This window comes from Caretta caretta, chromosome 2, assembly GCF_965140235.1.
Source record: "Caretta caretta isolate rCarCar2 chromosome 2, rCarCar1.hap1, whole genome shotgun sequence".
In the NCBI taxonomy this organism is placed as follows: Eukaryota; Metazoa; Chordata; order Testudines; family Cheloniidae; genus Caretta; species Caretta caretta.
In genome coordinates this window covers 192,195,510-192,222,004 of record NC_134207.1, presented here as the reverse complement: position 1 = coordinate 192,222,004, position 26,495 = coordinate 192,195,510, and the positions used below count along the sequence as shown (strand labels likewise).

General features: G+C 43.0%; 1 protein-coding gene and 1 long non-coding RNA gene across 4 annotated transcripts in view; one reads left to right on the top strand and one right to left on the bottom strand.

The window, feature by feature from the left end:
* The window catches only part of PIK3R4 (phosphoinositide-3-kinase regulatory subunit 4), a 38,328-nt gene extending 32,572 nt beyond the window's left edge, over positions 1-5,756 (bottom strand). Inside the window, exons 1-4 of one of the 2 annotated variants that reach the window (XM_048838731.2) lie at positions 5,609-5,756; positions 3,442-4,214; positions 1,777-1,910; positions 1,058-1,640 (exon numbers count right to left, since the gene is read on the bottom strand). In XM_048838731.2, coding sequence (XP_048694688.1) covers positions 1,058-1,640; positions 1,777-1,910; positions 3,442-4,171 — 1,447 coding nt within the window. In that variant the 5' untranslated portion in view covers positions 4,172-4,214; positions 5,609-5,756. Of the gene's footprint in view, positions 1-1,057; positions 1,641-1,776; positions 1,911-3,441; positions 4,215-5,558 lie in introns of both variants that reach the window. The other variant, XM_048838730.2, reaches the window with a different exon arrangement.
* Positions 5,757-5,771: 15 nt separating this feature from the next.
* LOC125631688 (uncharacterized) lies at positions 5,772-25,911 on the top strand. Of its 2 annotated transcripts, XR_012667181.1 has the most exons (6): positions 5,772-6,664; positions 6,800-6,879; positions 10,580-10,698; positions 11,441-16,686; positions 19,314-22,794; positions 25,683-25,911. It is a non-coding gene; the product is annotated as an uncharacterized LOC125631688 (long non-coding RNA). The 2 variants fall into 2 exon arrangements; XR_012667182.1 differs by having other exon boundaries at positions 5,772-6,174; positions 11,441-22,794.
* Positions 25,912-26,495: the final 584 nt, after the last annotated feature.

The window sequence follows — 26,495 nt, the reverse complement described above, 5'->3', positions numbered from 1 at the left end:
CCATCTGGTCCTGGTGACTTATTACTGTTTAATTTATCAATTTGTTCCAAAACCTCCTCTAATGAATGTGGGCCAGTTCCTCAGATTTGTCACCTAAAAAGAACAGCTCAGGTTTGAGAATCTCCCTCACATCAGCCATGAAGACTGAAGCAAAGAATTCATTTAGTTTCTCCACAATGGCCTTCTCATCCTTGAATACTCCTTTAGTATCGCCATCATCCAGTGGCCCCACTGGTTGTTTAGCAGGCTTCCTGCTTCTGATACACTTAAAGAATTTTTTGCTATTATTTTTTGAGTCTTTGGCTAGTTGTTCTTCAAATTCTTTTTTGGCCTTCCTAATTATATTTTTACACTTCACTAGCCAGAGTTTATACTCCTTTCTATTTTCCTCACTAGGATTTAACTTATTTTTTAAAGGATGCCTTTTTGCCTCTCACTGCTTTTTTTACTTTGTTGGTTAGCCACAGTGGCACTTTTTTGGTTCTCTTACTATGTTTTTTAATTTGGGGGTATACATTTAAAGTTGAGCCTCTATTATGGTATCTTTTAAAAGTTTCCATGCAGCTTGCAGGGATTTCAATTTTGGCACTGTACTTTTTTGTGTACTCATTTTTGTGTAGCTCCCCTTTCTGAAATTAAATGCTACCGCGTTAGGATGCTGTGGTGTTTTCCCCGCCACAGGGATGTTAAATTTAATTATATTATGGTCACTATTACCAAGCAGTTCAGATATAGTCAAGTCTTGGACCAGATCCTGTGCTCCACTTAGGACTAAATCAAGAATTGCCTCCCCTCTTGTGGGTTCCAGGACTAGCTGCTCCATGAAGCAGTCATTTAAGGTGTCAAGAAACTTTATCTCTGCATCCCGTCCTGAGGTGACATGTACCCAGTCAATATGGAGTTAATAATAATGGAGGATTTCAACTGAGTTTTTTAAATTTATAGCCTCTGTAATCTCCCTGAGCATTTCACATGACAGCATGTGGCCTAAAGCTTTCAAGACAATGAAAAATATATGAGTGAGGATCAAGAAAAACTGAAGGTGTTTCCCTCTTACCAGCATATGCCAGTCTGACAATAGTGGCTTCATCTTGGGCTAAATGTGCTATGCCTGGCAAAATATATTCTGGGTAAATATTGATATCATTGCGTGGCACCTCCTTGACAAGAGCAAGAACTTTAGTCAGCGTCCTCACAGCTTCTGCCCTCACCCTGGGCACAGAGTCATTGCTGAAATGTAATAGATAAGGCATAATACGATCCAGCAGAATCTCCACACTTAATCTTGGTGCTAAATGCAGAATCAGTTCCAAAGCAGCCAGTTTGGAATCACAGTATTTGAGAGTCTGTAAACAGGACGTTATCACAGACACTAGAACAACTAGCCCATTCTCTTTTGTCTCTCCCTCTGCTTTCTCTGTTCGGTCATGTCCACAGAGATTGTGAATAATGTTGTCCAGATCTTTACGTATGACAAGTATACGCTCATCTGCTGATAGGAATGTTTCCTTGGCAAACTGTGCCATGTAAGGCTGGAGAAAGGTGTAAAATATTTCAGGAAATGCATTGTTACGTTGTTGTTTTAAGTAATCGTCTGCTCCTAAACGTTTATCTGGCTCACAGTGGATCATCTGAGTGACCTGCAGGGAGGCAGGGGTGGAGGGGAGTGGGAGAAAAGATTATAAGGTTTAGAAATGAATGACAAGTTATCCCCAAAGCAGTCAAAACCAAAAGCAGAATAAATAAGATGGCTCTACAGAATGCAGTGTTATTTACCAGTTCTCTGATACTGCGATCTTCAATTTTGTTCAGGACTTGGTCAGGGGAGAAAAGACCATTTCTATAGGCCAAAAGCTGAGATAAGTCAAACAGTGGTACACCTTCTGTGAAGAGCTCTGCTATTACACAGCCTGGAAAATATCAAATATGGTGTCTGAGCATTACAAAATAGCTACTGCTCCTTTGCTGTCAATGCAAAAACAAAAATAAGTTTTACACAATTCAACTGAATACAAAAATCTAAAGGGATAAAAGGTTGTGTCCAAAGAGCTATTTTAAGTTTAATTTCTCTGTATCAAGAAAAACCCCAAAATTGCTTTCAAACTTGATCCCTACATTCTAAGTCTTAGAAGTATATTTCAACAGCCACAGGGTGGTAGCATTAGGCAACATAAGGCACTTGCATTTTTCAGCTGGCAGGTGCTTGAAGCAAAACCAGAAAAGGAAACCACATCACTGTCATGTGGCAGAGTAACTAAGTAACCAACCAACCAAGAAAGCACAGAGTAACCAGCCCTCCTCAGGAAGTGACTGAAGGACCTTTGCTTCTGTGATGATGCTCAGTGATGGTGTTTGTCAACTACGGGTATGTCTACACTGCAATTAGACACCAGTGGCTGGCCTGTGCCAGCAGACTTGGGCTCACCAGGCTCGGGCTGTTTAATTGTGGTGTAGACGTCCAGGCTCAGGCTGGGGCCAGGCTCTAAGATCCTCTGAGACAGGTGGCTCTCCCAGCTCGAGCTGCAGCCAGAGCTGGAATGCCTACACCAGTGTTAAATAATCCCGCAGCCTGAACCCTGTGAGCCCAAATCAGCTGGCACAGGCCAGACACTGGTGCCTAATTGCAAGGTAGACCTACAGCTTTACTTGTTTTAGATATTTTGAGCAGTAACATTAAGATTGGGGCAGAAACCACCCAGAATTGCCAAATAAACACAATTATTAGGTCACGTTGAGTACACAGAACTACAAAAGTATTCTTTTCCAAGACTTGAATACCAATCCTGAAATCTGATCCACTTGGGCAGAATCCCACTAGAGCAGAGGTAGGCAAATTACAGCCCAGGGGCCACATCCAGCCCATGGGACTCTCCTGCCTGGCCCCTGAGCTCCTGGCCCGGAAGGCTAGCCCCCCGGCCCCTCCCCTGCTGTTCCCTCTCCCCCACTGCGCAGCCGGCGCAATGCTCTGGGCAGCAGGGCTGCAAGCCAAAAAGTTTGCTCGTCCCTACACTAGAGTCAATAAGGCTTGGCAGATGTCTGCCCATGTGGATCACACTGCAGGATTAGGGCCACAGATTTTAAATTCAGATCCCTAGTTACGCAAAAAAAGAAAAATGAACAGAGACCAAACCTTTCCAGGTGGCCTCTCTAGACCATAGTTGAAGCACATTAGCATGGCAGTTTGCAGTTCCACAGATACATCACCATGGTATCAGAGTGCCTTTGTAAGGTTTTATATCACACAAAAATATATAGATTTTGTACAGTACTTATCCTGTGAATAGAAGGCTCTGGGGTCAACACTAAGAAGTTGGGGTGGGGGGGTTTGTTTCCCCCCAAATCTCCCTAAGTTCTTTAAGCTTCTTATTATAAAAAAAATCTCTACCCAGTTGATGCAAAACTATAAATCATGTATAGTTCTCGGATAATCACCCCAAATACCTGCAGAAAAGATATCCATTGCACGTTTCAATTCTCCTCTGGTTCGCTGATTGCTGTTTGCCAAGTCTACCAGTGGCATTGAAGGATCTTTCATATTCTCCAACTCTGTAGAAAACATACTGCCATCAACAAAGCGCTCAGGGGCAATATAACAAGTCCTTCTACGCGATGTGTCAAAGAAATAATTGAAGTCAGCAGGATTGTCCTCAGGAAGATAAGTTGGTTTAAAACTGGCAAAGTCAGTTAGAAGCACCCAGTTCCAGCTAGTCACCATAATGTTTTCAGTTTTGATGTCCCCATGACGGACTCCAGACTTGTGTGCTTGGTCCACAGCAGTCAAGATCTGGAAGGCTATCCACCTCTTTTCAATGTTATTTAGGAATGGCCTAGTACTAATTCGATCATAAAGGTTGTCCCGCACATACTGTCGGAAGAGCATAGCTGCTTTTTCAGACAAAGTGGCCTTCTGAAAGGGAAGACAGTTCTGGGCAGAGTGTAGCCTTATTTTTAACTCCTCTAGCTCTTGTTTGTAGCTAGTTAGTGGTAAAGTTGGATCCTGAATTGCAAACACCTTCACAACCACCAGGCCTTCCCTGTGCTTGGCCCGAGCAACTTTAAAAAATCGAGTACTCCCCAGACTTTTGTCATATTCAAAGTCATGGATGTCTGAGAAATAGCTGTCAACAGACAGGATCTGAGACGGGGCAATGCCGGCCAGCTGATTCCCCATGATGGCACCTCTTGTTGTAGAAGTCAGCACTTCACAACTGCACCTAGAAAACAATTAAAATACTATCTCATATTTTTATAGTGTCCTTCATCTCAAAGTATCCAAATATTATATACAAAAAGATAGAGACATGCAGAAATCATTTCAAATGACACACAAATGCAGCCATTTCTGCTCTGGAGTGGAATGTGGCAACTACTTAATAACTCCTAGGACTGAAAGCTCTTCCTTGCTTTTTTATTAATAGTTCATACTCCTGCAGTACTGTACTTGTTTAAAAATATGTTTTCTTTATGAGTTTCTCATGATTTCTGAGAAACACTTAATACAACAGCTCCAACCTCATTGCTCCCATCGATGAGCTCAGAATTTGGCCTTTCCTTGTGCAATGAAACCACAGTTTGGTTGACAGCTATGCAGGACCAAGTTCTGCCCTGGCATAAGCAAGTTGCATCTCCCACTGAAGTAAAAAAACACTTATTCCAGGAGCAAATTTGGTCCAGACTCTCCAGGAACAGTACTGGCAACTGCACTGATGTGTCTGGAAAGCCCTAGGGTCTCAAGGGATCAGCATTCCTACCCACATCCTACTGCTACTCCCTCAGTCAGTGAATTAGAGATTAATCTACAAAAGGAAACTTCAGCATTTGGGACATTTGCAACAAGCCAGGCACAAAGAATGAGAGAACAAAGGGAGCCCACTGAAACATTCATGGCCAATCCTGCCTGAAGAAGCAGGGCTGGAATGTGTGGCAGACTAGGACTAGTCTACACTGGCAATGTTAAAGCACTGCCACAGCAGCGCTTTAAAATGGCTTGTATAGTCGCGGCAGAGCGCTGGGAGAGAGCTCTCCCAGTGCTCTAAAAAAAACCCACCTCCACAAGGGGCATGGCTCCCAGTGCCGGTGCACTGTCTACACTGGCACTTTACAACGCTGCAACTTCCGCGCTCAGAGGTGTGAAAAAAACCCAAGGTTTAGTGGGCCTATTAGATTTGATTTCCAGAGTCCCCTCCCGCCCCTCACCCTGTGCTCATATCAGGCATGACCTGCACTCCTCTCCCATGCGACACCTGCCACACACCCCACCCAACTTTCACCTGATCCCCTCCCCAATACTCTCTTTGGGCAGCGACCCTCTCTCTCCCCCCCACATCTCAGCCAGCGCCTACCTGACCCCGCTCTGGCAGCATCCCCACCCAGCTCCCACCTAACCCCCTCCCCAATGCCACCCCCTGTGGCAACATCCCCACAAAGCTCCTCATCACCCTGCTCTCATCTGATCTCCCTGCCCCCCCCCCCCCCCCCGTGGCAGCATCCCCACCCACACTGTTGCCTTCATTGCTGCTGCTCCCCCCGCCCGACACACATCCCCCCCCCCGCGGTACCTGGAGCAGAAACCCGCGGAAACACCAAGCGACCCCTCCCCGTCACTCACCCGGGGGCCGCCCCCCGCCGGGCCTGCGGGGACCCGGGAGCCCCCGGCTGCGGGGTGGAAGGGGCCGGGGCGCCTCTGAGGAAACTCTCTGCTCCGCGGAACCGGCAACCATGACACGGGGCGGCGCTGTGAGCTCACATCCGGCTGGGCTGGGCCCCGTCACCGCCCCTCGGGCCTGCGGGGGCTCCGGCTACAGGGACCGCGTCAGGCTGCAGCCCCCAGCCAGAGCCCCGCCCCCGGCCAGCCTGAGCAAACACCGCCCCCCCCCCCCGGCTTAGGTGGCGGGATTCGCCCCTTCCCCGACCCCCTGGGAAAGCCGGGGGGCGTTGGCAGCTCGCCCGCCCTGGACCCGGCCCCGCTGTGGCGGTGGTTCTGAAAGCCCCTGCTCCTGGAGTCCTGTGATGAGGGGAGGCTCTCCGCTTTCATTGCAAAAAGGGGTCTGGCCCTGGGGCGGCTGAGACAAGCTGGGGCAGGTGACCCTTGAAGGCTCAAAAGGGAGACACCAAGTTACTTGTTTCACTTATAGCTTGTTTCTTGTTTTAAATCTCATTATTTTGGAGCCTAAAGTAAGTGTGAAGAGCGGGGAGATAAGGTCATGCTAAAGTGTATGATACTGTTCGGCCCCTAGGTTTCACATACTGTACCTGATTTCAGCTCGCCTCAGCCCATAGCTGCCAGAGCAGTAAAACAGTGAACTCATCTGGTGTCCAGCTCTCTGTGAGAGAAAAGCCCTGTAGGTTTCAGAGTGGCAGCCCTGTTCGTCTGTCTCAGCAAAAACAAGGAGGAGTCCTTGTGGTACCTTAGAGACTAACTATAGCTGGTACAGGAGCTTGGCTTGCTAGTAGCAACCCCATCACCAACACCTGCCATGTGGAAGTGTATGACCCGGAGCATGACTAGTGATTTTTGAACAGCTGGGGTTGGCAACGTTGCTGTACTCAGTGACTGTAAAGCACCCTTCAAAGTCCTTGTCCCTCTTTCTCCCAGGGGGAGAGGCTGGATCAGAGAGATTACAACGCACCTAACAACGTTCTTCCGCCAGCCTTGGGAGAGACGGTAACACACTAACAATACCTCTCCCTGGTCCCCAGCAAGAGAGGATGAAAAGATTGTAACAGTGAGCAAAATGTCGCTTCTCCCTAGGGAGGGGGGATTCTGTAACACTCCTTTGCTCCTTTTTTTTCCTGTCAGAGTGCCCCTTCTGCTTCTGCCAGTCTTTGCAATGAGGAGCAAAAAGCAGCAGCGACTGGTCTCCACAGCACCATTTACAAGTAAGGGCTGGTCAAAATGTCTTGAATGCAAAGCTTCTTCAGCAAAAAAAAAAAAGGCCTTTTTATTTTCTTTTTCAAAATAGAAATATTTTGGGAAAGCATGTCAATATTTTGAAATGTTTGTTTTATCAAAAAATCAGTTTTTCAAAACGTTTCCCAGTATTGTTTTCCAGATTAGTTGTGAAATGTCAAAATATTTTTAATTCGCCACACTGTAACTTTTGATTGGAGCGTTTAGTCACATGTGGGTATCTTGTTTTCTTGATTGGATGGTATAGTCATAAATACTTTGACAGCATGTAATTGAGTCATCTGATCTATGCCTTCCAGAAGACAAGCTGATTATTCTGGCTTCTTTGTGTGGGAATCAACTAGGCCAGGCTATATGGTGAGACTGACCTTCTGTTAGTGGTTACAGGGCTGTCGGTCCTGTCCTTCTTCACCCCCCACCCCTCCAAAAAAAATCTTTATAGGAATAGGCAGTGGTGGTACATTTCCTGTAGGAAAATTTCACAATTTTTGTTGGGTTTTTTGTGTTTGTTTGTTTTAACTACTCTACTTTCAATTTAAGAGGAAGGGCAGCAGCAATGAGGTGCTATACAGCACATTCTCCTCTCCTGCAGTTGATGCTGTAGTTACTGGGATCAAGATGACGTAATAGGCATTAAGGGATGCTGAAGATGCCTGTCATGGGTGTATCTGTGCTCTTCTAGGCCAACCAAATGGGGAATTAGCTAGCCCATTTCTTTCTCCCTGTGCCCAGGTTTAGATGTTAGTGAATAAATGATCTAGCAGAGGCCTGTGCTTTTACTTGAGTCCTGATGGCTTTGCAGTAGGTTTGTCCCACTTACTCCTCTCTGAGGCTTAGAAGGGAATTTGTTTTCATACGTTTGAGTTATAAGGAAGAGTCTTTTCAGGTGGCTTTTGGTTGTTTGGGGGGGATTGTCCTGAGACTTGTTTCTTTTTAAGAATTCTTATGAAGGTAAAAATCTCCATTCTGTATTTTTAAAACTGAGAAATAGGATTAATTCCTTCCTTGATACTTTTCTTCTTTCATGACATGGCTCTTCTTGATGAATTTTCTCAAACCTAGAATGAAGTAGAAAGGGATCTTGGTTACCATTTTAGTTTGAAAACAAATGTGACAGCAAGAAGCGGGGGATAGAATTAGGGAAACTGTTTTCTGTTTTTGTTGGATTCTTCCTTCAGCTGCCTGTTGCTTTCATGGTATAGTGCTCAGTCCTCTGGACTACCGTCTATAGTCCAGGTTTTGGTATGGTCTAATAGGTAGAGCAGGGAATGTGGAGCCAGGTCTCTTGGGTTGTATTTTCAGCTTTGAGATCAAGTGTGATCCAATAGATCTAAACTTCCTGCTCTGATCTCTCTTGCCTTTAATGCAGAGGTGGGCAAACTAGGGCCTGCAGGCCGGATCTGGCTCACAAGCCATTTTAATCCAGTCCTCGAGCTCCTACTGGGGAGTAGAGTCTGGGGCTTGCCCCGCTCTAGAGCTCCAGTCTGGGAGCAGGGTCAGGGGCCACTCCACACAGCTCCCATAAGCAGTGGCATGGCCCTGCTCCGGCGCTCCAGCCAGGGAGCAGGGTGGGGGCCATTCCACGTGGCTCCCGGAAGCAGCAGCATGGCCCCCTCCGGCCTGGTGGCTCTGCGCGCTGCCCCCACAGCTCCCATTGGGCAGGAACCACAGCCAATGGGACCTGCAGGGGTGGTGCCTGCGGATGGGACACCGTGCAGAGCCGCCTGTCTGCACCTCCATATAGGAGCCGGAGAAGGGACATGCTGCCGCTTCTGGGAGCCACTTGAGGTAAGCGTTGCCCGGAGCCTGCACCCCTGAGCTACGCCCCTTCCCCAGCCCTGATCCCCCTCCCGCCTTCCAAACCCCTCGATCCCAGCCCAGAACACACTCCTGCACCCCAAACCCCTCATCCCAGCCCCACCCTAGAGCCTGCACCCCCAGTTGGAAGCTGCACCCTCTTCCCACACCCCAATCCCCTGCCCCAGCACTGATTCCCCCCCCGCCCCCGAACCTCTCGGTCCCAGCCCAGAGCACCCTCCTACACCCCAAACTCCTCATCCTCTGCCCCACCCCAGAGCCTGTACCCCCAGCTGGAGCCCACACCCCCTCCCACACCAAACCCCAACTTTGTGAGCATTCATGGTCCACCATATAATTTCTATTCCCAGATGTGGCCCTTGGGCCAAAAAGTTTGCCCACCCCTGCTCTAATGTCACAAATCTGTTTACTCCTTTAGGTCACTATTCCTACTCATATGGCTTAACATGTTGCATTTGAAATGGAAACAACTGAATTGGGATAGTACTATGTAGGGAATGATGATGGACATGGGCCTGCCTGGCAAATCTTCAGTTTTTGTTCCTTCCCTGCCCCTTAAAACATTTTAACATAACTGGTAATGATGATGCTTGTGCTTGTTGTGAAGTTAGAGGGTGGCAAATCCAGTGGTTTAATAATCTTTGTTTTAAAACAAAGTGTCAAATGGCCTAGAAATAAAATAGATATAGGTAAATAATGTTAAGTGACATGGATATTATTCGGTAGCCTGAATGACCTTCGTGTCTTCATTTTTAATGTTAGTAGCTGAAGAGTAGCTTACAGGATTTTGTTTGTCCCATTGTATTATCTTAAAAAAAGAGAGAGAGCATTTAATGCTTGTTTAGAAAATCTCCATTATCTTGTTTCTATATAACTAACGTATTTAATTGATACATTAAATTAAATGTCCCATCTACAGAGAAGTTATTGGCATTTGAGAACAAAGATTCTTATCAATTAAGTCAGATGCATGAAGCCTATTTGAAAATGCAAATTTGTACATGTAGGCTATCAGAAGAAAATAAGGCTGTTTAGAACACTGAAATCACCATGATAACTATTTAATCATCTTTTAGTATTTAATATCCCTAGGTCATTCTTTTCCCAAACCAATTAAATTATGATAATCTGAAAGAAATATCCTTTTGTAGTTAAAGAACTGGATTAGGATCCTGGATTCCCAAATTCTGTTCCCTGCTCTGATCCTGACTTCTTGTCTGGCCTTGGGCAAGTCATTTCTCCTCTTAACCTCAGTTTCCCCAACTGTGAAATAGAGTTAATGATACTCACCTACCTGGTGCCTTGGGAGGACTAATTCAGTAAAGTTTGTAGCTTGCTTTTAAGGTCTTTGGATGGAAAGTGCCGGATAAAGGGGTAAAGTATTTAATAAAGAAGCTTGGTAAGCAATTGGGAGCAAAATGTTGGATGCTGGAACCTGCTTTGAAATCACCATCTTTATGCCATTGTTTCAAGTCTGAGCTTTCTATCCCAGAGTGTTCCTGTCTCCTCAGGAGGCCCAGCAGATGCTGCATGACAGGGAATATTGTGAAGCCCAAAACTATAAATGGGTTCAAAAAAATAGATACGTTCATGGAGGATAGGTCCATCAATGGCTATTAGCCAAGATGGTCGGGGATGCAACCCCATGCTCTGGGTGTCCCTAGCCTCTGTTTGCCAGAAGGTGGGAGTGGATGATGGGATGGATCACTTGATTATTGCCTGTTCTGTTCATTCCCTCTGAAGCACCTGGTATTGGCCACTTTCGGAAGAGAGGATACTGGGCTAGATGGACCATTGGTGTGACTCAGTATAGCCATTCTTATGATTTCTGTCCTTTTCATCCTTGAACAGCTCTTGTACAACCTACATAGTCTGACATCTGAATGAAAATAAGATCTACAGTTTCAGAATGTGGAGAAGGGTGCAGTTTCCCTGGCATGAAATATCTGATAAATTTTCAGAGAGACAAGGTGGGTGAGTTAATGTCATTTATTGGACCAACTTCTAATATTACTTCTTTAGTATCCTGGGACCAACACAGCTCCAGCAAATTTTCAGCAGGTCATTTTGCCCCTTTCTCCCTTATTTTAACTGTTTAACATAATAGTGAAAGACATATTTTTCATCCTAGTTCTCTTTCTGGCTTTATTTGATATTTATTAATCTGTTCTTCCTGGGTGTTGTAGGTGTGAAACATGTTTTCAGCCACAATAGAGATGAGGTAATAGTCATAGTATTATCAATATAACAACTAAAGTCATACAAGGACACTGGACACTACACACTATAGGATATAAATACTGGGGAACCCCAGAGAGTTGCAGCCTTGTCCAGCAAGTAATTCTAGGACTCACTTTCTTTGGGAAATATTTCTTGGATGCATATCAACGGCACAGTTCTTTGCTCTTTAGAAGTACCATGACAAGGCAGGAAAAGCCCTCTTGAGTCAGGAAGCCTCCTCACTCAGCACTGCTATATCCCCATCTTTCCTTTGCTTCTAATGATGCTTAAGTGTTTAGAAGAAAGACATTCACTGCAGTCTCTCAAGCTTTTGCAGTTTGCTAGAAATTCATTTAGACATATTCCTTTTTCTCATTTAGCTCAAGTGATTGAGATCGTGGATTTCTGAACAGTAGATCTAAGTTCTGTCCTCAATGAACTTTATATTGTCTCATCATTGATCATGATAAACCTCTTTTTCTGTTTCAGCAGAATGGGAGACTCAGACCACGTCTACAGTATACATTTTTGTTAGTATAGCTGTGTTGGTCAGTGTGTGCAGAGGCGTGATTCCTGACCCTCTTAGTTGAAAACTCTCTTTAGCCTCCAAGATTAAGCTGTATTTCATCCCTCCCATCCTATCATCTCTTCACTAGAGATCATGAGAAGTGATCATTATGCCGGTGACTGGCTGACAGACTCCAGAGAACTGACTTCAGGCTTGCGTATCATGCAGAATCAGCTGAGCATTTTATGTTTGAATTGTTTTATACAATATTGTTATTTAGACTCCCAGCCTAAACTCTAGGCACAAAAACAAAATAGTTCTCTTCAAGGATGCATCACCTGATCTGCGAGTGAATATCACAGGATAGCATGGAAACATTTTGGCTGTGTTTTTATCTAAAAACAGCACTTCTGTGCTAAATGAACTAGGACTGATAAGCTTCACTTAGGGAGAAGGAGCTAGTGGTGACCTGAAACTTGGCTTAAAAAGACTGGCTGTCTTTGGTAAGGCCACGCTCTGAAGCAGAGTCACAGTCAATTTATTCCATTCATTACAGGAGAAAATGGCACTTCATAGCCTCTAGGTGGCAGTGATTCTTTACCGCTACTAATCTTTACCAGGAACAGCATATCCATATCCCCCTACCCCCAAGTCACAAGACTGGGAGCCAGGGGAGCAGAGCGGAACTGGCTGAGGTCAGGTCACTCCACTGCCCGCCGCCCCATGAGTGCAGGGTCGGACCCGCCCTGCAATCACCGGGCAGCAGGAAGTGGAGCGACCCGGCCCCAACCCACTCTACCGGCTCGTTCTGGGGGATCTTGGGGGATCGGGGGCTGAATAGGGCACCACAATGTCTAGGGACGGCCTAGTGCTACCAGACAGCTATATCTGGAAATAATCCATGCCTCACAGCTCCCCAGAAGGCCAAAATCTGGCTAAAATTTTAAGTTCCATGCTTGTTTGAAGAGATGCAGCAGTAGCATGAAATGTATTACTATGAACAGAGAGCCAAACAGTCAATTCCTGTATTCCTAATTAGCATTTGGAAAGGATTAATTCAGTTACTGGCATCTCCTCAAAATTTGATTAGAGAATGCTTTCCACAAGCTCTATAACCTTCCAAAACATGCATAATTCACCAGTTCCTGTGGTTTTGGCTCAGTTTTCATCACTGGGATGGAATGAGTCGCTTCCTCAGTAAGTAATCACTTCTACTGTCAGTACTACTGGCAGGTGGTATAAACTGTCCTAGTGCCTAACTATGAAAGTCGTATTGGAAAAAGGATGAAAAAATACCTTATAAAATGCATGAGTGCATGCTGATTCAATGAATTACCCAGCATTGAAATTGTATGGGAGAGAAAAAGAGATTAATTAGTTACCAAGTAACCTGAGGTAGCAGGTGTTGCTAAATATGAGTCAATGCTGGTAGATAAGCATTGGGTGGTGGCTGTAAAGTTTGAGCCAAAGTAATGGTAATGCCTTGGACAGAAGATCGGTGTATGAGCTGTTTAGAGATAAGTACAGGTTGGAGAAGGGCTACTGAGATAGCAGCAAGGTAGCCAAGTTTAACTGATTTACTGCCTCAAATCCTATGCATCAAAGCAAACAATATGGCAGACTTAGAACAGCAACATTTGAATACAAACTTCAAACACCATCCTCTTTCTCCCCCCCAAAAAAGAGTGTGTATCCAAATCTGGAGTCTTGGTTCAGGCTATCATAGAGGCTAACCACAAAATTTGGCTCCAAACCCAAGTCTGAATTCCAAACCCAACACCACCAAAGTTTATGGATGTTCAGGTTTGGGAGGACGGGTTGGTTCAGGCCCATCTCTAGGATAACTGTTGGTGGTCTGCCTTTGGATCCCTGGGAGACCCAGTGCAAGAGAGAGCTAGTCACCTGGGATGCCTGTTTGCCTTGGGGATGGTGGTTCTTGACTTGTTATATTGAAATAGAAGCCCATATTTTGATCATAGTCTCCATAACCTTATGCCAATAAACAGGGATTTTTTAAAGCAGAAATTTATATGCAATTTCATCTCCCACCAGTCCAGTCACCCAACCTGCTTCATCTTGTGCAGTAACTAATAAAAGAACAGCTTGCATGGCTACTGTAGCTATATAAACTCAGGGAAAAGCTCTTCAGATTTTAAGGAGTGCCTAGAGCAGGGGATTAAACAACATTTAATTTATTACATAAATTAGAGCAGAAAGATACCATGCCTCTGTGTGGGTTTTAGGTTTACAAGTATGTACTTTAAAAATAATTGCAATATGGGTAAAACAGCAAAGGAGTGAGAGAATAAGCAGGGTAGAACTCTGGATAGAACCCTCATTATTAAATCTAGTTATAATTAATCTAGTAACGACAGTGCAAACCAGCATGTAGTTTTATATGTAATAGTACATTGGTCAGAAATGAGATGTTTAGAGAACCTTTTCAACCAATTTCCAGGCCTTCTCATTCACAGTAGTCTCACCAGCGTTCCAAGAAAATATCCTCTAGAAAGGTAGATTTGCAATAGTGGTGATGGTGTTTGCTGTAGCAGCCAAACATCTAGGTCATCCAAAAGATTCTACAGACTTACTAAAGTGTTGACCTTTTGTCTTGAAAACTGTTGACTTTTAGAATTGTTATGGTGTATATCTCTTGGAATTCTTTATGCATCTGAAAAATACATTTTTATTGTTCTGCAGAGCTCCCAGTCACATATGATTTGTTTTTTTAAATGCTGAGTAAATTGCATTCCTTTGCTTTTGCATTATTCTCCTCCTACTGCTTTCTGCCCTCACCACCTTCCGTAAAATGCCTGATCCACTGCTCTCTAAATTCAGTGGAAATATGCTGGTTGGCTTTAATGGCAGACAGGCTAGGTCCAAGGTAAGCATTTAGGATTTCACCTCTCGGTAATTATTGCTTCTCCAGTCTAGGGAAGTGTCACCAGGATTTCATTCATACCATTTCCACTTGCTAAAAAAGCAATAAAATTCTTGTATCGTCTATTGAGACAGAGCAACATAATAGCTTCCAAGACTTTTAAGTCCAGAATCCCCTGTGATCATGTAGTCTGGCCTCCTGTATAGAACTTCACCTAGTAACTCCTGCAGCAAGCCCATAACTTCTACAGCACGTCTCTTACTGGGATCATGGAAATCTTGGATACTGTCAGTAGGAAAGCTGTTGGCATTGGCTAGCTAGTACAGTTACATCTACATCAGGGATGGGCAAACTACGTCCTGAGGGCCGCATCTAGCCCTCCAGATGTTTTAATCTGGCCCTCGCGCTCCCGCCAGGGAGTGGGGTCAGGGGTTTGTGGTTTCAGGCTTCAGGTGACTCTGAAGTTTGAGTTGTTTCTGATTGCTCTGAGAGGCCTATCCTTTCTTTAAGTTGCTATGAAATTAGTCCTGGGACTGCAGCTGCACTTTCCTTGTGCTTGTGCTATTATTCTTATGTTTTAAATTTCTAGGACTTCAGGCTAAGCCTTGCATTAAATCAGAATAAATATCTGGCTGAGTTACTTGGGTTTCTTTCTTTGGCATTCTGTTTCTGAATCCCTGTTTGGCCTTTGTTGAGGATGGGATACCTTTCGTTGTTGGTTTGTTTTTCCTTACCAGGTTTCATAGTGGCTTTTTCTTTCTTGTTATCTTTTTGCTTTCATTATAAATAGTGGAAGCCAGAAATGACTTGGTTCCTCTAGTCCAGCCTCTTGCCTTGTATGACTCCTGAATACTTCATTTCCAGGTCTGGTGCCTTAAACCTCCCTTATTTCTTTGAGTTTTGGTTTGGTTTGGGTTTTTTTGTTCCTGCCTCCCTTAATCCATTTGTTTAAAAACTGGTTTTTTTCTCCAGCCTACAATTCCCTAGCTTCAGCTATTATTACATGATGATTTTTTTAAACAAATAAAGGGTATGACCCTGCAAACTCTTAGTCACAAGGTTGTCTGTACCCACGTCAGATGTCCTGTTGACTTCAATAGTCCTATTACCATAAAGATTGGTTGTCTGAGAGGGTGTGCAGGATCAGGCCCTAATGCCCTTCCATTAAAGTCTTTACAGGGCATGGTTCAACTCTGTTCTGTTCTCCCACTCCAGCCACCAGACTTGCCCCTGCCCTCCCGCCAGACTACATACATTCTGGGCCTGATCTTAAAATATGCCTAAGCCTTGCTTAGGCCAAAACCCAAGAAGGGGAGGTGGTAAAGGTGGCTGATTCCCTCAGGTAGCCAGAAACTGAGGTGGTGCATGTCGTAATTTAGAGCAGGGATCTAACACATATCAAGTTCTGTCCCATGACATATCCTGTGTGCAAGCTCTGTAAGTGATGGAGACCCTGGTTGCCTGTTTAGGATAGCTTTACAGGGCCTTTGCACCATGGGAGTGGTGCAAAGAGGCCTCCTTGTGGGGCAACATCTGGCCTTCTGCTTCCATCCTCAAATGTATAATCTCAAATTCATGTATCCACTTTAGTGCCATTCTTTGTAGTCCCTTCCATTCATCTCTGCTGAATGCTCGGGGAGGGAAGCCAGAACTTATCCACAATATTTCAGGTGCTCAGATAGCAACGAATGTGAAATAATAATCGTCCGATCTTTAGCAAGTAAAATTATGAAGTTAAAAACGTTCCCCACAGTAGTTTAGCCAGGCTCTGGGAAGGGTTAGCTAGTATGATGCAGCTCTGTGTTTTGTTAGATGGGTTGCTGTTACAAACACTGGAGGGCAGCAGAACAAATGCAGCTAAGGATTTAACCAATGAACAATAGTAATGAGCTGGATTCTGAATTACCGTAGCATCCTCCCACAGTCAAGTCAATACAGTGACTTAGAAAGAGGTACTTTGAAATGTGATTTTTTTCTGTAAAAAGCCAGAACTAGGGGTACTGGCTTGAAGTAGCAATAACAACCTAAATACATGGTTTCTGCCTTCAGCACCCCCACTATGAAAATTGTTCCATCACCACTGGTAAAAAAATAAATTCAGTGAGTAAGAATTGCTTTCCCAACCTGTAGTAAACCTTTAAAAAGAACTGACCACTTCTCTCCTCTTGCAAGAGAGTTCATTCAATTCACAATGTCCTATTGTTTTCTTCCCCCGTTTTTTTTTTTATAGGATTGATGGTGAAAATACACCAGAAATAACCACTTTGCGTTATCTCAGATTTGAAAAATTAACAAAGGTACCTTTGTAATGAAGAGTTACAGCCCCAGCCAGGTGCAAGGAGGATGAAAGTGAGTCTGTCTCTGGGTTCTTCATGTCTAGCTGTTTGCAAAAGGGGGAAAGATTGCAAAAATCTCTCCTCTGTTGTGCCACAGACACAATCACGCATACAGACTCACACAGTCCTTGTGCTCCTAGAGTGCAAGGATAGCTTCTTCCAAGTAGGCAGGGAGGAGCAGTTGAGGCAAAGCCATCGCTCCACCAGTTTCCCTCTTTGTCCCAGCTGGGCTCCATGAGGAGAGCACATGCTGCCCCTTGCCAACATATGCCAGAGATTTTGCTCTAGCATCCATTGCACTGGGAGCCCAGGAGGACTTTTTACTGTAAATATACATATATAAACACAATGAGTTCATGGAAGATAGGTCCAGCAATGACTGTTAGCCAGGATGGACAGTGATGGTGTCCCTAACCTCTGTTTACCAGAAGCTGGGAATGGGCAACAGGGGATGGGTCACTTGATGATTACCTGTTCTGTTCATTCCCTCTGGGGCACCTGGCACTGGCCACTGTCGGAAGACAGGATACTGGGCTAGATGGACCTTTGGTCTGACCCAGTATGGCTGTTCTTATGTTCAGTATACTTTTAAAGCTGGATTCCTCTTTGCAGGCAGGCAGAGGCACCCAGTGTCCAACTACTGGAAAACATCCTAAGCCAGCATTGCAGTGAACCCATTTATATAAAAATTGCCTCATTACTGAGACTACTACTCATTACTTGAGACTACTAATAGTCTCAAGCATGGAAAGGATGGAGACTAAGTTATCTTTTCAGTCTTAGAGGTGGCCCTTCCAGAACATGATACACACAAATGTGGAGAAACTTGTACTGCTGTTCTCCATGCCGTATGTGTGCTATGAATAAATAGAGACATGCAATTTACTAAGGCTGCTGAGCTAGAACTTTCACAAGAAATGAATTCACTGTAGAAAATATTGGTTATAAATTGTATAACTTCCCAAGAATTGGGAAATTAGCATGTGCAATACAGTATATGTAATCAGATATTGCTATAGAGGACTAAGTGTACATACAGTATCGTTTATAAATCATGCCCAAAAAATGTGGGGAGAGTGGGAGGAACGATGACATAGCTGACCTTTTATCATTTTCAATGGAAAATTGTTTGGCAACTTTCATTGTCCAGGCAAATTCAGACAGATGAAAGGGTCGACTAAGCAATGATTATATATGTACATAAATTAAAATAAATTACTGAAAGCTTTCATGTTTTATCTGTTAAAATGCTTCTGTGACTTTGGCTTAAAAGAAGGAAGAGCTTTAGAAGGATCAGAAGAGAGTGTCCCATGGGAATAAAATTACCCGTGGAAATAACAATTTGTTTTTTGAACTTCACAGAGAAACAAAGGTTTGATACAGATGCAATAACCATATCTCTGCAGCGGGATTTTTTAATAACCAAAGGCAGAGGAGTTGTGACTTTGCATGTAATGGCAACTTTTGGATCATTCATAACTTTTTCCCACAAGCAGCTTATTTCAAACAACAGTAACCTACCAATGCTATTCTAAGCAGAACTAGTTAATAGTTTCCTGTTAGCAAAACACGAGTGGTGGTGTGTGAGGGTTGATTTCTTTATATTCTAGAAAAAAGCTAAACTGTGTTATCTGTATTCTGATTTGTGAGGGTCCCTCCTCCCCTAATATCCATTTAAACCAAGCAGTGTTGTTAGGAATCTCTTTCTTTTTCTAGTGTTTGGCCAAATATCACTTCATTGCCCTCAGGAAGTGTGAAATTAGTCCAGTGCATTTCATCAGGTAGGCCCTGATCAGTAGGGACTCCAGAATGTTGAGGGGCAGTCTGTATACACCCATCTCAAAGATAAAGTAGAAGACTTGCACAGAATTCAGCCACCTCGGGGCATTCCCATCAGATATGAAGGGAAAATGCTGCTGCTTTTACATTCCTTCCAGAAAGCATGTAAATAATCAACAGAATTTTTTTAAGCAAGAGGAAATAATGTATCAGCGGATCATCATGTAGCTGAGTTCCATTACATTAAGTACCTGGACAAAAAGCTTGCCTACACGCTTTTGAAAACTTAACCCACAGGGAGCATGTATGTGTAGTTCTAAAGTACTATTTATACTGTCAGCTCTCTCATCAGAAACACACTTTGAAGTTAGAGGACATCTTTCACAAGCATTAAATTCAGTCCCATGTTTGGGAGCTAGTAAGTGCTGGCTGTGGGCTCTCCCCACACACATTCCCAAATTGTGTTTAAATTGGAATTTCAGTACAAATATAAAATAAACATGTTATTGGCAAATGCAGATGTCAATTAAAATGAGAGTTTATCCATATAAATCTGAGTGGGAGAACGGTCTGGGCATTTGGGAATGCATAAGTGTCCATGACCTCCAAAAGGGGACACCAAGTACCTGGCCTTGTCAGAGTTAATAGATTATTTTTTCCATTTAGGTTATAAACACCATGTTTCTTGTTCAATCCAATAATTAAGAGTCATCTTATTAACTACCAGCATAACAACTCAGCACGTTTATACATTTAGTGTAACCAATATTTTAAGGATTTCTTTTAAGGATTCCGTAACTGATAAATTGTACTTTTCTCTTATGATTCTGCTAATATGTTTCCATATTTTCTGTATTGCAGGTAATTCTCACATTGCAGGGCAAGCTGATGTTTCTACTGTATAGCATTTGGGACATTTAAACGTAGCTATTCTGGGGTATAATTTAGGACAAATCAATCCTTTGTTTCCACATGCAGTTGTTATGGGGCTTATTTTGTTACAAGTGGCTGCTTTATATATGTTGGATGTGCCCTGGTTCTATTCTTCAGCAGTGTTTTCAATTTACTTTTCATTTTGCAGTTTCCCCATACCACTGAGGCAATATGTTGGATAATCATCTCTTAGTAGTTTATATAATATCTGCTAGTCAATTTAGAAGTGATGGAGCCGCACAGCATCGTTTCTTCAAAGAGTGAGAAGTGGTTATTTTTCCTTTTTTGGTAAAGATGCAGTGACGGGAAGGCAATGCAAACTGCCCTGATGGAGAGGCATTGCAATGATTCAATCTCTAGTGCTCCCTTCCAGGAAGATGTGTAGAGCAGAGAAGATAAGCTCTGTCTGTCTTGTATCAGTTTAGATGGGATTCAGGCTTGACATGAGGGCCTTGCAGGTGGGGTCTAGGGCATGGTTAAAATGGAGATATTTATGTGCACTATGTACTCTACAGACATAAATAAGATTCAGTCCCTGCCCCCGAAGATCTTACAGTCTAAGGGGTTGATACTCGGGTGATTAAGTTTATGCATGTCAGTAGTCCCACTAAACATGGGGCCTAATGAAGACATGACAGAACACGGAAAGACAATCAAAAAGTAAGGCACAGAGGTTACTCATACAAGCCCACAGACTAGATCCTATATGTACCCCAGCTGTTTTGGAGCTCTGGAACAAAGTAACCTCATTCTCTCCCCTGAAAGAAGCACCTCCTTTAGCTGCTTCTAAAAATTCCTGCTGTGATTTAACAGACAATAAAAAGCCATTCTCTGGTTGAATAAGGACTCTGCTAGGAATACTACTAGGTGAGGTGCAATGGGGCTGCAGGCCCCTCCAGGGCACACCAAAGACCTGTACTCCCCATCACAAGGTGGGAAAATAAAGTTGTGTACCCCCATGAGAAGAAAGTGATTGCACATCATCATAAGAATGGCTTAGCCTCTAAGAACTGAAAAATGCAGTCTCTGGTGAGAGAAGAAAGGTCAAAGATCTGTCAACTTAAACAGGCACAAAATGATCTACTGGGTGACATTTCTTTTTTCCTTTCCCTCACGGCCATGTGGCTCTTTTCTCATTCTCAATGAGTGTCACAGCCTGACATCTGCCCCCCACAAATCAAAAGCTGCACATCTTTTCAGCTGGCAAGTTCGATACACATAAAAATCATTAATAATGGTAAATGGTTTCCATCTCAGTTACTTTGTCATTACAGGTTCGTTAGATGTATCCAGAATAGAAATGGCAGCACAGTTTCGCTACTTTAAGAGTGAAAAGAACTACAAGAGTAGTGGTTTTTAACCCTTGAGAATCTGAGTTACATTGGGAAATGCGGAGGACTTCTGAGGCAGGCAAAATACCTCCACTGGCACCAGCAGGGAGAGCTATGGTCAGGAGCAACTCCTCTGCCTCCTTTTTAGATCTGCAGAATGTACTCCTCCATTCCCAGCTTCAGACTGCCTCAAGGGGCTGGGACTTGGACGTACACCCTCCCCTACGCAACCATTTGGGATTGTAATCTTCTGGTCACACAAACAGTCCCTCCTCTCCCCTTACATTCATTGGTGCAAGAGCTAGAATGTTGGCTGTCCTTGCCCAAGTGCCTAAGGGAGGTTAAGCAGCTTCCTGTGCTTTCTCATTCCTTGGAAATGTGCATAGAAGCTGCCAGAATCTGGCCTTATGCACTGATATTTACGCATATGGCAGCTGTTTTCCTACAGTTAATTTATTGCTCTCTTCATTTTTTCCCCATAGACGTCTTTTCCTGTGTTTTTGCAACTTCAAGGTGCCCTGTGTAGGTAAATGGAATTAGGGTTTGTGCCCTATTTATGTTTTGATTTTGAGTGGCACTGTATCACCAAAAAGAGGATCAGTCCCTGGTTCTAGGCACCTGGCTTCTTTACTGAAAGGTTCTGGGTTTTTTAATTTCTTTTCCTGTATATGTTTGACCTTAGAAAGTGTATTTACCTCCTTCTTGTAAACTTGCTTAATGTAATTATTAAAGAGTTAATGCATTTGGACAAACCACAGAGCAAGAGAGAGTTCTTTTTCTGTGATCTCGTAAGTTTGATTGAAATTTGAAAGAAGACAAAGTGTACGATCAACTACAGTAGGGAAGGCATAAAGTCTACAATGTTCTCTAACCTTTTGCTTTAGCTTACGCTCTTCAACACATAAATGTCTCTTTTCTAATGGACAGAACTGCAGAAATGCCACACCAGGGCCATCTAATTAACTAAACCTAGGTAAACTGAATGTTAATTCAGTCGAATCTTCTTAGCAGGTGGACAGCCAATTCACTCAGTTAAACAGCTATTCTGATAGAGAACGACTTATAATGACAGAAAATACTGAACAGAGTAAAAATGCAACAATAAAAATTATATTTGTTGCAGTTCATCTTTATTTGATCTTTATTTCTTATGGTTTTTTATTTGGAAATTTCTTTATGGAAAAAACTGGAGTTTGGCATTTCAGATTTATTTAATCTCTTGTTAAACTTGTTAACTTGTTGTGTCTCTGGATGAATATACCCCTATTAAGCAGTTTCATTATCATTAAGTACAATTATGCTAAACTAGCACCATGGAAGATGTCCTGCTTAAGAATATCCTGGTTAAGTGGCGTGTACAGTACCTGTAATTCTTTGTCTCAGGTCTCACATTTGCACTTGGTTAGCATTTTCCTTCCATATATTTTGAGTTGCTTGCTTGAGTTTTCATCACATATGTTCCTAATTACAAGATGTGAAGGTTAAACAATAAACACACCAGAACGCAGTAATGCTGTGGGATACTACCACACCCTACTGTGCTAATTATGCAAAAGTCCATTAATATAGGTCTAATACTTGGTGTGGCTATACTATAAAATGACTCATTTGGGTATTAATTATTCATAAATATGGTCTTTAAATAAAAAATGAGTTTTTTGTCCCTTTTATATTGTGTATAAAGAAGGCATGTTTTTTAAAGGAGTGGGGATTGTTTCTGCTTGTATTTTACCTTAGAAATTCGGGTCTTACCTATTGAGGTTTTTCATATGGACTCTATGGACAACTGGATAACTTTTATGGTTATAATATCAAAAGGGTCAAGGTGAAATTTGAGCAACTGAGAGAGGAAGGATTTTTTTAGTCAAACTGCTAAACTATTTTCTATTGTGTTTTTCTGAACACCTGTTTAATACAAGAGCCTAATAAACAGTTTGCTGAAAAGATGTCTTTATTAAAGATTCACCACCCTGTTCTTTCATTTAAAGGCTGTGGGAACTCTTACTCCTGTTCTCTGGTCCTTCAGAGAGACCTCCAGCAAAATCAGGGAAGACTTGATAATCCCATCTCTGGTTATGGTACAGAACAAAGAATCTTTAAATATTGTATTTCCGAATCTGGAATTGTGCATGGTTTTGTTTAGAAGGGTATTTTAGGTAGCACTGTATCTCTGGAGTTAAAAGCTAATATTCAGGGTGACAGGTTTCAGAGTAACAGCCGTGTTAGTCTGTATTCGCAAAAAGAAAAGGAGTACTTGTGGCACCTTAGAGACTAACCAATTTATTCAGGGTGAAAGATCTATAAGATGTGTCATCATTAACAAGGTACTAATTGGGTAACTGGGTGAGACTGAAAAGTTAGTTGTTCGGAAATATAGCTCTGAACCCTCCAAGACCCAAATGCAATAGCAAATACACAAAGGTGCCAGTCCTACCAGGTGCTGAGCACTTCCTTCCAGAACTGAGCACTCCCACTTCCAGTCAAGTGTCTGTCAGTTGTATGCCACTGTAAAGTACCCCTGCACAAGGAGGCTCCTCAGCTGGTTACTTAAGCAGCCATAATGAGGCCAAGAATCCAGCCCTATGTCTGTCTGCTCTATTCTTTGCTAAATATTTGTTTATTCTATGACATTACAAGAGTTTCACTCACTGGTAAAATTTGTGCCTTTTTTCTAATTTGAATTTGTCTGGCTTCAGCTTCCAGTCACTGGTCCTGGTAATACCTTTTTCCAGGAGATTAAAGAGCCCTTTAATAGCTGGTATTTTCTCCCTGGGAAGTTACTTATCCACTATAATCAATTCATGTCTCAGTTTTCTTTCTGATAAACTAAATAGATTGAGTTCTCTAAGTCTCTCATGGTGAGGCAATTTCTCCAGCTCTAGACTAATTTTTGTGTTTCATGTCTGCACCCTCCCCAATTTTTCAACATCTGTTTAAAAATGTGGATACCAGAACTGTGTGCAGTATTCCAGTACTGGTCTCACCAATGCTCTGTAGAGAGGTAAAATCATTTCCCTACTCCTGCTTCCCTAAGTATATATCCAAGGATTGCTTTAGCCCTGTTTGTGACAGCATGGCACTGGGCGCTCATGTTGTTGCTATTATTTTATTTATTATATTATTGTAGCAGAGTTGCTTATCCACTTTGACCCCAAGATCATTTACAGAATTGCTCTTTTCCATGATAGAGCCCTTCCCCTCCTGCCCCATTCTGTAGGTATGGCTTGCATTCCTTGTTCCTAGATATGTAACTTTGCATTTGGCTGTATTCAAATGTATTTTGTTTGAATGGGACCAGCATACCAAGCGATCCAGAACACTCTGTATGACTGCCCTGTCATCCTTATTTATCATGCCACCAAGCTTTGTGTCATCCACAAATTTTAGCAGCAGTGATTTTATATTTATTTCCAGACAAGTGAAGAAAATTTTTCCCTGACACCATGTCAATATCCCAAACAGCTATCTAATGGTGAAGGGATCACAATATGGAATTAACTTCTCAGGGGGAAGTTTCACACATTAACAGTTCTTGCAAGAGAGAACATTGTACTGTTGTTTTTTTCTTTCAAGCATTTAAAACTGAGTGAGTAAACCTGTTTAGCTTGCCCCATATTGCTTTGACTACAGCCTTTTGCCTAATATAGATGTGGGTGTCTTAGCCTGTGGCTTGGCAAACATCCTAAGTTTTTGTATGATAGGCTTTCTTCCTGGATGGAAATCGCATGTGATGTGCTTTTTCTTCTGCTTCCCGTGAGCACTGTGCTCAAGAACGATGTTTGCTGTACAAATCCTACCCCAAAGTGCTCTTGTAGGCATTAGTGTTGGACAAGGAGCCTTATGAGTTGTCATACTTAATTTCTAATTAGCCCAAGGCATGAAAGCTGGCATCATTGTTTAGCCCAGACCATCTCATGAGGAGAGAGGAATGATTTAAAGCAGGGGTTCTCAAACTTCATTACACCGTGACCCTCTTCTGACAACAAAAATTACTACACGACCCTAGGAGAGGGGACCGAAGCCTGAGCCCATATGAGCACCCCTGCCCGGGTCGGGGCAATTCCAAAGCCTGGTGGGGCCAAAACTGAAGCCCAAGGGCTTCTGCCCCAGATGGGGGGCCTGTACCATGAGCCCTGTCACCCAAAGCTGAAGCCCTTGGGCTTTGGTTTCGACCCCGGGTGGTGGAACTTGGGCTTTCGCCCCAGGGCCTAGCAAGTCTGATGCCAGCACTGGTGACGCCATTAAAACGGGCTCACGACCCACTGTGGGGTCCTGATCCACCGTTGAGAACCGCTGATTTAAAGTAATCATTAGGAGCTGCTTGGTCCTGAAAACAGAACTCTCTCTTTATTCATAACCCAGACAATTGCATTACATTTAGGGCTCGTTCCTGCAGTTATTATACAGACGAAACACAAGTTGATTTAAAAGCTGTGCAATACACACTATCACCTTGATTATCAGAATATAATGCCAGCCAATGAACAATTTCAGGTAACCGATGTTTTGGTAATTGAGGGAATTTTAGGTCTAATTAATAGACATTGGGAGACAAGAACCCATTTTGGATAAGAGGAAGTTTTAGTTAACTGAATTTCAGAAAATCATGGTTACACTGTATGCATATCTCTTTAACTCAGTCTTTCACTTTATGGAGGACTTGTGGAACCTTAGAGACTAACAAATGTATTTGAGCATAAGCTTTCGTGAGCCAGAGCTCACTTCATCTGTAGCTCATGAAAGCTTATGCTCAAATACATTTGTTAGTTTCTAAGGTGCCACAAGTCCTCCTGTTCTTTTTGTGCATACAGACTAACAGGGCTGCTACTCTGAAACCTGTCTTTCACTTTATGAAACGTTATTGAAATTCAAAGGATTATTTGGAAATAATTTTTCGTTTCTTACAGTATGACTCTTAACTGTCCTTGACTGCTAATCGTTTGATCGTTTCTCATTTCATTTCCAGAAAGTCATGTTGACAGCACATTTTCTTGCTTATGTATGCAAAGGGAAAGAAGAGGGGATAAGAGCTGTGTCTTATCACCTAAAACTACCCAGACACTGGAAACTTCACATGACAAATCATCACTTAGACTGACAGAGAAAATGTTTTTAGGTGTATTGTGGGGTGGTGGTGATTGCAAGGTTTGGTTTGGTTTGGTTTTCTTCCCCGACATGATTTTGAAGTGTTTCAATATGGATTATAAAGTATATAAAAAAACCTTTTTGAGACCACTCTGCCATTGTCTGTCTTCAGCATTTCATACTCTTTTTATTTATTCTATTGCAATGTTTCCTAAAGGCTGATCGACACACAAACTTTCACTAAATATCTAAATTAGTTGTAAGTGAGACCTCTTGTTATTTTGGTGCCATCCTGTGAGTGGACATTCTTATTTTGGTATAAGAGTGCCTATATTGATTTAGTTTATATTGGTGTTTTACTGACTTCAGCTAAATTGAAGTAGGACACCTTAATTCTGAAATACACAGACTTCCACCAAAGCAACAAAATGTGTCAATTACAACTACTTGAGGCTATGTCCACATTATTATTTATGTTGGTATCACTTATATCATGGGGGGGTAGTTAAGCCAACGGGAGAGCTACGCTAGAAAGCTTACAGCGGCATCACTCACTGTACGTTCTCCAGTGTAGCCATAGCCCGAGGCCATGTCTACATGTACAATGCTGCAGCGGCCCAGCTGCACCCATACAGCTGTGCCACTGCAGCACATCTGGTGAAGTTGCTCTATGCGGATGAGCGAGAACTGTCCT